The sequence below is a fragment of the Pan paniscus genome, chromosome 7 (genome assembly GCF_029289425.2).
Source record: "Pan paniscus chromosome 7, NHGRI_mPanPan1-v2.0_pri, whole genome shotgun sequence".
In the NCBI taxonomy this organism is placed as follows: domain Eukaryota; kingdom Metazoa; phylum Chordata; class Mammalia; order Primates; family Hominidae; genus Pan; species Pan paniscus.
The window spans coordinates 26124204-26136442 of NC_073256.2; the positions used below are offsets into that span (position 1 = coordinate 26124204).

The 12239-nt window shown below is 33.2% G+C and overlaps 1 protein-coding gene across 1 annotated transcript in view; it reads left to right on the forward strand.

Annotated features, from left to right (window-relative positions):
- TNKS (tankyrase) overlaps positions 1–12239 on the forward strand; it is a 219638-nt gene that overhangs the window by 115497 nt on the left and 91902 nt on the right. Inside the window, exons 4-5 of the mRNA XM_003805333.7 lie at positions 6232–6268; positions 7007–7082. Coding sequence (XP_003805381.1) covers positions 6232–6268; positions 7007–7082 — 113 coding nt within the window. The remainder of the gene's footprint in view (positions 1–6231; positions 6269–7006; positions 7083–12239) is intronic.

A 12239-nucleotide genomic window follows, 5' to 3' on the forward strand; every position in this document is an offset into this window, starting at 1 on the left:
AGCCACTGCACCCGGCCTGGAATTTTTTTTCACAGCTGCTATGCAGGGGTTGGGGGGTTCATTTCCATTTTCCTAAAGAATTGGAAAGCTTCTCAAATAATAACTTCGTAGTTTGTCTCTAGTTCCATACTTTGGTGAGCTTTTTTTCTTTTAAAAAAATGTTGTAACAAGTCTATAAAGATTAGAATTATTGAAAAAGTAACTTTCTTTTGAAAGAGCTGGTTTTTATTCACCTTCTAGTTAAAACATTACCAAAAGTTTAGAATTGTTAACCAAGTAGATAGTACAGGTTGGGTAAAATTGTTTGACTGCTTACTCTACAATTTTCAGGTACTACTTTTTATAACAATTTAGTAGAGTGTTTTTTCTCAAATAACTTTGTTTTAAGTCTGTTTAAAGCAACATTAAAACCGTCTTAGAAAAACTTCTTACCAATACTAAGAATCAAATACAGGATGGAAGTTTAAGAGTTGAAACTTTAGAAATCGTTTAACCTGTTCATTTTCCAGATGACAATAAAATGAAGGTTCTGTGAAGCATGAAGTGGTTTACCCAAGGTCACACAAGTAAACTAGTGGCAGAGCTAGAACTCATTCTAGATCTGTTATTCAGTCCAGCATTTTTTATTTCACATGTTTCATGGTAATGAAGTAGTTGTTTGGTGTTCAGTAAGGAAAAAAAAAGCTTATGTTTTGGTAGTGATAATTTTAAGAGTAAAGAATATGGAAAATGGTTATTAGGGTAAAAGGTAACTTCTTACATGCTCATTAAAAACACTGCAAAGTTTCGTGGTCCAATAGAAGTTTCACCTCTTCTGGTGAATGGTCTCTCTGCAGTGTTAAGTATAGAGGTACTAGCTAGTTACCTGTGCCTACCGAATACCTGAAATATGGCTGGTGTGACTGATGAACAGAATTTTTATTTTTATATAATTTAATTGTAAGTGATGAGGGGAGTGGCTAAAATATTGGATAATGTAGAGATTATGTTGGTACTAAGCAGAGTGATGTTAGCTAGTTTAAAAGGTCAAGGTTCCAGGAGACGAGGAAAGGGTCTCTACCAGGAAAATACTCTGTTCAAACTTAGAATTTAAGGACCACAAACAACTGTGTTTAGAATGGATGTTCAGTGTTTAGATTGGCCATGATTCTAGACTTAATTGGTGGTATGGACTTTGAAGCCAGTATCATAATGAGTAGAAATATTTGATAGGATTAAAAAGTACGAAGAAGGCATTGAGAGCTGTGATAACTTTGTAATTTACCCCAGTTGTTCTGAATATATTTTTGAAAGATCGTGGAGCAAAATAATACAGGTGTGTCTGGAGCCCATGTTTAAGTATAGCAGAATATCAGTCTGTCTGAATATTGCTTTGAGAGGAAGACCTAACTCTAATTCTTGAGATTAGATTACTTCCTGGTGCTTTAGCTCAATTCCTTCCACAGCCACATAGGTGGTTTTTAATTTTCAAATCTACTAGTGAAAACATGATGGAATATATCACCTAAGTTAATATTTTATTCTTCATATAGGTTGTCAGTTTAGCTACAAGAATCAATTCATCTCTTAATTTGCTGGTACCTTGATGAGAAAACATCTATATCAGTGTTATCAATTCATGGTACTACTTAGCACTCTGGAATATAAGAGTCCCCACATTAACCTGATAATTGAGATTCTTGACTAAAGTCTTTACATACTTCTTCCCTTGAGATGCCTGATAAGTTCAGAAATTAAGGTATGCTATGGAAAATGCAGAATGGATTCATCATTGGAATAGACCTCAGTGAATTTTCTTTATTCCTGAAATTCCCTTGGCCCAATAGCCTTTGCTTGCAAGCTCATCTGTAAATTTAAATGCTTTAAAGTAGTTTTGATGAAAATTTTTGGCTTGTTATATTGATGTGATTAACCTAGTTAAAGCTAATAATTCTCATTGTTTTTTAAGTTGTTTGATTGTTATTACTATTTGTTACTCTCTCCTTTTGCTTACATGTCTTTTTCCAGAACTCAGATTTGTTAGTTTGTGCTCACATTTTAGCCTAGTGCAGGGCCTGACAGATAATGGATAATACTTAGTGAAACCTAAGACAATCTGTTTAACTGCCTTGACACCAGTTTCAGATGATCCCTTAGGAGAGTGGTTCTGAAATTGGGGGTGAGGTGACATGGAGAAAGGGTGACTTTCAAATGACATTCCTCTACTTTTATATAATGCAAAGTGTTACTGATAGGTTTGGATACCATGCATAATGGTTGAAAGAGAAAAGTCAGAATTTTTTTTTTTTTTTTGAGATAGAGTTTCTCTCTTGTTGCCCAGGCTGGAGTGCAATGGCACAATCTCAGCTCACTGCAACCTCTGCCTCCCGGATTCAAGAGATTCTCCTGCCTCAGCCTCCTGAGTAACTGGAATTACAGCATCCACCACCATGCCTGGCTAATTTTTTGTATTTTTAGTAGAGATGGGGTTTCACCATGTTGGCCAGGCTAGTCTCGAACTCCTGACCTCAGGTGATCCACCTGCCTTGGCCTCCCAGTGTGTTGGGATTGCAGGTGTGAGCCACCGTGCCTGGCCCAGAATTCTTTTTTAGCCTCTCATTGCTTTAAGAATTTGTGGTTCTATGTTCATAGTCTTTCCATGCTATTCCATCTCAACAAAACCAAATGACTTATTTTTACAAAACTAAGTCTACCTTCATCCTGTCAGTTTCTGAATGGGCAAAAGCACTTACAATGTTAAAATTGAGATAAGTCAGTAATTGTGACTTCTCCTTATTGATTTAAGTTTTCTTCATTTTTACTCAAAAAGTAATTTTGCCTTTACACTAAGTGAAAGAGAAGCTATTTCTGACTACTCCAGAAAAATAAAAAGAGCTTAATTTTTCAGCTTTGTTTTAATAACATACCTCTTTAACACATAAGCCTCGTATTTCTCTCTCTCTCTCTCTCTCTGTGTGTGTGTGTGTGTGTGTGTGTGTGTGTGTGTGTGTGTGTGTGTATCTTTGCTTCTTTCATATCGTTACTATTTTACCAGTAAAAACAATTTAGATTTTGGAAAGTAAACTTTTTGGCTTACTTTCAAAAATTCCATTTACTTTTATTTTAATAGAAAATGTTTTAAGCCATCTATTTTCTTCATTCCTGGTTGCTATTATCTTGACTATAATTGCCTAGTTTCCTTTCTGGCTGATCTATTACTGGTCTTTATCTGGATGTTATTAAAGAATATAAATGCTCCATAGAGCACCATAGTCTCAGCCAGAATATTTTCAGATTCTCAGCTAAGATGAAAGTGAACTGGTGCTTTGGCTGTTAAGTAAGTAGCTCAGATTTGTTATCAGAGTGTGAGGGGCTCTAAATTCATTATGTTAGCTGTTCCTGCGAGCTAGCGTTTGAAAAATCGCTTCAGCTGTTTATGGACTGTGGTCCTTGGGCACCAGATAGTGGATGCTAGAATGTATTGCAGAAAAGCTGATTAAAGTAGTAGGATCTCTAGCAGGAAGAGTAGAAAGTCATTTGTAATACCTGTGTCTGACTCTGTTGGATGCACTTAATATATTTCCTTTTGAAAGCTTTGGTTTATTATCAGCTTATCCAGGAAGGAATAGCATTTTTGCAAAAATGTGCCTTTTGGTGAAAACATCAATAAACTATGCTTGATGAGAAGTTCAGGTAGGGAGAGACTGATTTGAACTTTGAGGTTCCCAAATACTTGGCAGTTTCATTACCACTCTTATTGGAGTCATGTTTCACTATGACTTAAATTTCAATAGTAGCTACTTTTAAGTTCACAGTTTTAATGTGTTTTTACTGTCTATCAGGGAATTTATACTTTAAAATGTAGACTGTCAGAATTTACTTTTTTTTTTTTTTTTTTGCCCACCTTCCTCTCCAACAAAAGTTTGCTGAAGTACAGTATGGAAGTATTTTATGTAATCACAAAACTTGCAGCTTTTTAAGTATACTTTGCACTCACCTTGTTAAAATATTGCAGTATTTTCTCATTACTTTCAAAGTAAAGTTCAAACTTCTTAGCTTAGAGAGACATTCATGATGTTTCCATTTCTTCTCTGTCTCATCCATACCCATTCCCCTGTGAGTGTCCTTTGCTTCAGATACACAGAGCTACTTACAACCATTCCCCTTCTCCTTTCTTTCACTGTGGTAGCTTCCTTCTCCCTGACCCTGCTTCACCTGAGGATTACTTGTCCTTCCTTCAAAACTGCTCAAGTTTCCCCTCTTCCAGGAAGGCTTCCTTGACCCCCAACTACCCTTCCAATCATTAATCCCATTTACACTGGCTGGTAAGCTCTCTAGGATTTCGTACGATTTCTTTATACTCTACTGTAATCATTTATTTATTTTTCTGTCTCCTTTAATAGAATAATATTCCTTGAGGTCAGAGATGATAGTGTCTTTCGCGTTAAAATCTGGCATACAGGCCTATTGAACAAATGTGACTCTACGAAATTAATACATTTTATAGATACGTTGCGTAATTTGGTTTACTTTGATCCTGGTTCTGTAGACATTTGGGGGCATGGGTTATGCCATTTTCCTCACAAGGAGCTTTTAAAGTTGACTCTCTAACTTCCATATTGCTACCTAAAATGTTTAACAAAGGTAGGTCTTGGGCTTTGGGAAGGCAGGAACTTAAATAGATGGAGGATATAATGAAATGACCTTTACTCTGTCAGTTGGCTAAAAAATCTGAAATACAATTTATGGGAAATTAGAAAGACCAACTCTATGACCATGAAATCGTATATTCTAGCTTATATTCTTAAACTTATAACTTTATTGGTATACAAAGTTCTTTTAAGAGAAAATAGGTATTTAACAACTTTTTACTTTGAAAATACCTGGTTGTAGTTTTCAGATTTTAACCTAATCTTAATCCAGGAGGCAAGACAAAATTAAAGCTAAAGAATATTTGCTAATAATGGGTTATAGCATTTAAGTATGTATTTGGTAGCCTTGAGGTGTCTTTGTAATATTTGCATCAATATTCTGCATTCTTTAGCAAAACAAAATGCGAAGTCCATATTTACACATAAGATTTTTTAAAAGTTACTTAATATTATTTCATAATAGAATAACATTTTCATTTAGTCTAATGTTTTATTATATGAGCACTTAGTATTTGCTTTCATGTAATTATTTGTTGAGATACTTTGTATAATTATTTCTTTAGTGATGTAGCAAACTAAGTCAGTGTATTATAGCTGAATCATAGTCCTGGCTGTTCTTTTTATTTACTGAAGGAACAAACACTGTATTATTAACATTCCTTGTCCTTCAATTGAGCTTGCAAAAGAAATTTGTTTGTTAGATCTTGAATACCCTAAGAAATGTATTATGGATGGTTTTTAATTATATTTCTATTTTCATCATTTGATATATTTTTAAAATCTTGTGATAAAATAGAATGGGGAAAAATTACCCATGTCGCAGTAGTTAGATATCTGCTCATTCTCAAAGACCCCAACCTCCTTTTAAAAAATATTTTAAGATTTATTATATGTTAAAATTGGTATTGAATTTATATGAAGTATTAAGATTACAGCATGTCAGAATATTATTGCCATTTAAGAATGTATTCACTGTTTTGGTTTTTGGAGCACTGCCTCCAAGAGGTTCATGGCATTTGGTACGTAGTTCACGTATTTCTAGTCTACAGACCTTCCCTATCGAGTCAAAGCCTTCGTGGTTCTGATATTTGCATTTTCTACTGCTATAAAGCTCAACAATAGTAATTAATTTTTTTTTAACTTTCCATGTCATTACCAATAAAACTTCAGTTTTTAGAAGACTAGTAATTTGTACCTTTAAAGAGCCACATTATTTTGCTTTTGTCTCAGAATGTATTATGCTTCACAAGTATACTGTGACAGCCTGAATAGAATAGGGGGGAGGGGACATTGTCTTCAGCTGGCATGCTGTTATCAGAGGGAATGTGTTTCTGGACACGAGATTTAGCATTCATTGGTTGTCTGAAGAAAGCTATTTCATCTGAGGATTGGACAAGAAGCTGCGTCAATTTGCTGCCCGTCTCCAAGGCACTGGTGATGCTGCCTTCACAAGCTGGCTAACGTCACGGCTCCATCACCCAGCGGGGTGTGGACTCTCTTTTTCTGTTCTTCTCTATTTAATTCTCTATTTGCTGCCTACTGCATTTCTTAATCTGTCTTCTGCCAAATGCTAACAGCATGATATTTTGCAATCATCTAGGTGAATACAAGAAAGACGAACTCCTAGAAGCTGCTAGGTAAGTGATTCCATTCATTTTAAGTGTATATAATGCATTTAGGAAGAGAAGGAGGAGGGCAGGTGGAGGACTATAAAAAATATAACGTTATTGTCTTGCTTGGATTTTATGCAATTATGCAGATACTCAATCTTTATATACTTTATATCATTATTGTATATAATAAAATCTTTTCATGTGGGGATGATTATAAGGTTAATTTTATTTGGAACATTTCTTGAGGTACCTGTAAACCCTAGTTGCCCAGCTTTTCCAACGATATTCTTGGAGTATTTAAATACCTATATCTTCATTTTCATCTGAAGATTTTTCTAGCAAAGCTTGAATGAAGAGCAAAAAGTAAATGTTAAAATCCTCATCTATTATTTTTTTTGTTCTTGGTCGTTTATAATTTAATTGATTAGCTCTTTACAGCATTTTGTATGTATTTTTAACTCCAACGTTTTAGTCTATTTATCAGAATAAAGTTTGTTTGTAATTAAGAAGATGACTTTATGTAGATAAATAAAACAAAAATGTAGAAAGCTACGTTATTTAAGATATACCACTATAGGGTAATTAACAGGAATTAATTAGAAATATATTAATTGAATTGAATATTGCAAAAGAGATTTATTGTGATCCATGTAAAAGAAATCAAAGCAAACCCATATTTTACTCTCGTGTGAAAAAATTATGCATAAATATTCATAAGAAGCTTTGTAATTTTAGAGGAATTGACTTACTACCTTTTTATAGGAGTGGTAATGAAGAAAAACTAATGGCTTTACTGACTCCTCTAAATGTGAATTGCCATGCAAGTGATGGGCGAAAGGTAAGTTATTTTAAATACAATCCTCTTTAATTGCAATGCTTCAAAATTTGGTGAATGTGGCATATATATATATATAAGCACGTATACCTACATGGCTTTATTTTAACTGGCATCTTTTCACTGTAAATGAAATGCTACTATATCTGTTATTGGCAGTTGTGACACATTCATAGAACTGGTGAAGCATGGATCTTAAGTAAGCCTTTTCTCTTAAATGTCAGACACTGCAAGTTATTTGTTACATGAAACTGCAGTTTTGTCGGTGATTAAAATTACAGCATATGCTCTTTTCTGGGTATGATAATGGAAACTGGAAATATGAGTGTCCTATTTACCCATCTTTGTTAAGACATTCGTGTTTTTGATTTCTTATTTGGCAGAAGAAGATTTGTTTGCTAGATACCAACACTTTTTCCATTAAAGCTGAGAAATTGCTGTTAATGATTTTTTTACATCTATGTAACAGCTCTGCTCTTTTATTATTATTTGTACTGGCTAAGTTTTAGTTGTGGAATATTGAAAGAAAATAGATTAAAACAGAGAGGAATATTCTATATTAATATGCAGTTGCCATAAATGTAAGGTAATATATAAAATATACAGCTGGCAGCTTCATTATCTACTTTGTATTCTTGCTGAAGATAGACTGAAATGTAATCCTTTATGGCCTTTGGTAATTGCAGAGTTTTGTAGTGATTTATGTAATAGACATTGAAAACCAATGCACTCTGTACCATAAAGTTGGTTTTTTTTAAAATGAGAGTTAATTTTTTTATGTTAACTAAAAACCTAAAACATTTTTAAAGACACATTACAAAAATTGAGGAAAATTATATGTCTGATATTTAGGAATGAATTCTTTTGAAATTATTTACAGTGAAAATGTTACGGCAAATATCAGGATGGATGGTACCCCTTAGAAATAATAAATTATTTTGCTTTTAAAAAATTACTTTTCTGTGAGTGATAATTTTGCAGATCAGATTTTTGCAAGCTTCCCCACTTTTTCTCTATTTTAATGAAATCCAAAAATAGTGGCAAGGAATTGAGTCCCTCGGAATATAATTTACGTTCATTTGTTTTTGTAGATAGCTTATATATCGTTACATGGCCCAGTGAGTATTTTGTTTCTCTGGGTAATTTGGGGAGAGACTTCTACTTTCATAGAAGGTTAAATTACACATATCAAGCTATAAACTAGCAAAGATTGACTCAGCACTATTAGTTACTCTTGGGAAGTGTTTTTAAATGGTAACTGTTCATTTTTCCTTCAGTTTTGAAGTTGCTTTAGTTTTGAGTGTGAATTTCACACTCTTGTGTGCACTTGAAACTCCAAATTTTATTTGGATTCTCCAAGTAGATAAAGTGGTTTCTATCACTGTGTAGAAAAGGGCCTTCTTATCTGTGGTTAAATGCAGCTGTTTTTTAGACAGAGCTTGTTTCGCCCGGCCTACGTCACTTTTCTATAACCGTTTTAATACTGCAGAACTTATGTGAGATTACTACAGCCGGAGTCGATTTCTGTCACAGCCTCGTTTTCCCTTCCTTACCCTTCTACTTTGACAGCCACATTCCTAGTGCAATAAATCATAATAATTAAGGAACATGATCCCTGATATTTAACAAATTCTCTCTTCTCCCTGCTTCATCTCCTACACAAATGTATAGAACTCATTTATTTTTCCTTTTCCTTAAAGGAGAATATACTTCCTTTAACTAGAACCAATGTATTCCTCATCCAAATTCTTGTGGCTCCTTTTCTATATTACTCTGTGGCACTTAGAGTTCCTTAAAGTTCATAAATATCTTTTTCTTTTACTCCTCTATTAGCTCTTCTTGTATTTTGCACCAGGACCAAGGCTGGCACTTTGCATATAGCAGAAGCTTAGAATACCACTTTGTTGTTCCTTGATAAACATAATTTTATCCTCTGAGTGAGAAAAACATCTACCCTTTGCCATTTAGAAAATTAAATCAGAAGTATGTGAATGCGATATTTTATGTTTTTTTGTTATTATTACTATAATTATTATATTAATTTATTTTGGGGTACTGTTAACATGAGGGAGAACTGTATATTTTATAATGTATAGAACATTTTTAAGAACATACCTCAAGCATTATTATTGTACCAAAAGATTCCTAAAATATAAATAATGCAATAATGTTCCAAAATGTACTCATACTTTTTTAGATTATCAGGGTTTTTTTCAAATTAAATTAGATAGAAAAAATTAAACTTAAGCATTTATTAGGTTTTAGTGCTATGCATATAAGAAATAATTAACAATTGCTCATCTGTGTGGTTTGAATTGAATAATTCCTATTTAGATATTATTCTCATTTACGGCACAGAGTAATTCTTATTAAATGTACCAGTTGCAGTAAAGCCACAAGGTGTTAAATGTTCTGGGTGCTAATGGAGATTGGGACAAGATCCCTTAGTTATGTCAGTTTGTTTTTATTTTCTTCCTGTTGTTATCAAGAAAACAAATCTAGCTGCTAAAATTACAAGTATCTGTCCTAGTAGATATGTAGTCCTTTTTTAGAACATTTGTATGTGTTTATTTAGAATTAGAAAGTCAGATTGTGTATTAATGAGATGATAAAGGTACTTTTTCATATGTAGTAAATCAGGCATATAAAGTTTATTTCCTGAATTTCATTTTAGAACACAGCGTAGAAGCAAATTCTTTTTTGGAAGTTTCCTAAATTACTGTATTATTGCTTAACTGAGCCCTTTTCTTAGTTTTTACTACAGTTCCTGGTTTGTAAATTTAAAAAGCCCATGAAAATGTTAATTTTGAAATGTTTTTGGAAAAGAAATGTCTCTTATACAGTGGTTAGTAGGTGGGGAATTTGCCTAGAGATATGTGGGGGTTTGAGACTTTAGGTTTTTTTTTAATGTAATATGTGGGATTATACAATGAGAGTGTAAATTTTAAGTACTCTTAATTCTATACTGTGACTTGATGATTATCTAATTAGGTAATATGTGAGAAGTTAATATTTTATTTCCCAAAGACAATTGTTTTCCTAACGTTTAGAATTCTGAAAATTATAAAACATCAATAAGGTTTTATACAGTTTATATTGTTACTATGCTTTTATTTTACACATAAATCAAAATTGGCTCTTGGCTACACTAGAAATTTTATTGGCTTTTTTTTTCCCTAAAAGCAGAATTTTTTTTTGTTCTAAAATGCTACCTTTTGTTGTTGCTCTAAAATGATACTTGTATGCAATTATATACGTGTTATAATGATGACCACTTTTAGAAACATAGGGACATAGATGTTATTTAGTCATCTTCTACCTTCTGCCCAGTATGATTAGTCATTAACAGTCCACAATTCATTATTGCCATTAGGTGAACCAGAACCTGAAAATAGGTTGTTCCCTTTCTAGAATTCTTTATGCCTGTATTTTCAAACTTGGATTTTTTGACCTTTAATCTCCCTTTACAGTGTTTTATATCAGTATCAGATGTTTTATTAGCTATTATCCACATGTTCTGGCCTTGTTTGATATCTAAATTTAAGGTGGTAATATTCTCTTGTTTTCCAGTGTTAATTTTCATAAGGATACCTTTTATAATAAATGAAAATAAATATTTGAATAAAATTAGTCCAACAGTCAACTCTTTTGAGAGTTCTTTGTGGTTCCTCTCTGTGTTATTCTCCTTTTCTAGGTGTCTTTATCCCCTTCCAAAATAAATGTCCAAAATTATCCATTCCTCGTCTTAATAGGCAATAGGTAGGGGTTAGGGACTGTTGCACATATTTCCAAACAGAAATAATATGTATCTTTGAATATATCTACTCTGCCTACTGTTGCTACTAGTATATGTCACCAATTGAAAGTAACTAATATTTGATAGGTGCTTTTAAAATAACATCTCCAATGTAATTTTGAGTATTTCAGGTTTCCCTCTGCTCCTTTCATTCATTCATTCCACCAACACTTAATACCTACCATGTGTAGGTCACTGTGCTTAGTGTCATGGGAGATAACTATATGGTTGACGGTACTGGTTAACGGGGAGCTCAAACATTGGTAGAATGATTAAGACATTATGGAAGACATTGAAGCTAATGCATTAAAATGATACAATATTCCTTTTGCTGTGATACAGTTATAAAGTGCTGATTTAAGGTGACAGTGTTTTTTCCTGGCCCTTTTAGTTTTAACGCTTTAGTATTTAGTATACCCTTCTGTAAGAAACCACAAATTTAGATGAACAGGTAATTGGAGGAACATGATTTTAATTCAGAAAACTTAAGGATTTCTTTAAGTGTCAACTTTCTGTAAATATTTGCTTCCAAATAGTTAATAATGAAGATGACTGGAAACAGAGAAAAGTAAAGTGTTTGAAAACTACTTTCAAAAGGAAATCAACCAGAAATAAAGTAGAATTTAGTGAATTTAGTACTGTACCTTGAAGACACCATAGAAAAACTGTGATAGGGCAAATAGACTGTAAGGTCAGAGGGATTGGGTTCTATTCTGCTTTCCAAGTGTGTGTCTATGGCTCTAGAGTTTTTAATTTACTCACTCTCAAATGGAAATAACCATACCCTTTCCACGAGGCATTTGAGAGGATTAAGTGAAATAATGTGGTCAGTATACCTAGTACAGTTTGTAGCGCACAGTAACCTTTAGAAAATTAGATTCCTACTCCTTCGATAATTTTTTCTGAAACTTTCAAATGTATCTAGAATGGACACTTACATACTTTTAAGTACTCCAGTGTTCCCCTTCTCTCCACTTAAATGTCCTTATTATCCAAGCTCTGTCCCAGCTGGCTTTGGATAAAATAACCTATAGATTGCCTTGTAATCTATAAAGCATATAATTTAATTAATTCAGTTGGAGCTTGGCCTTCCCCTCTCTTCACCCAGTGTCACATTTAATAAATAAATTTGTCTAAATTAGCAGCTTATAAATTCAGAAATACATTCTTGAGATATATGCCCATTTTAAAACATGTGTTGATTAAAAATTAATATCTGGCTGAAAATAATGCCATATATGGAATTCCATAAACCCCATCCAGTGAAGAACAAGAAAGATGTAGGATTAGTGTAATTCTTTGTATCTACATTTAAGTTTTAGGGTTGTAGAGTTTCTCATTATTCTTGATCAGTACCCCCGTCT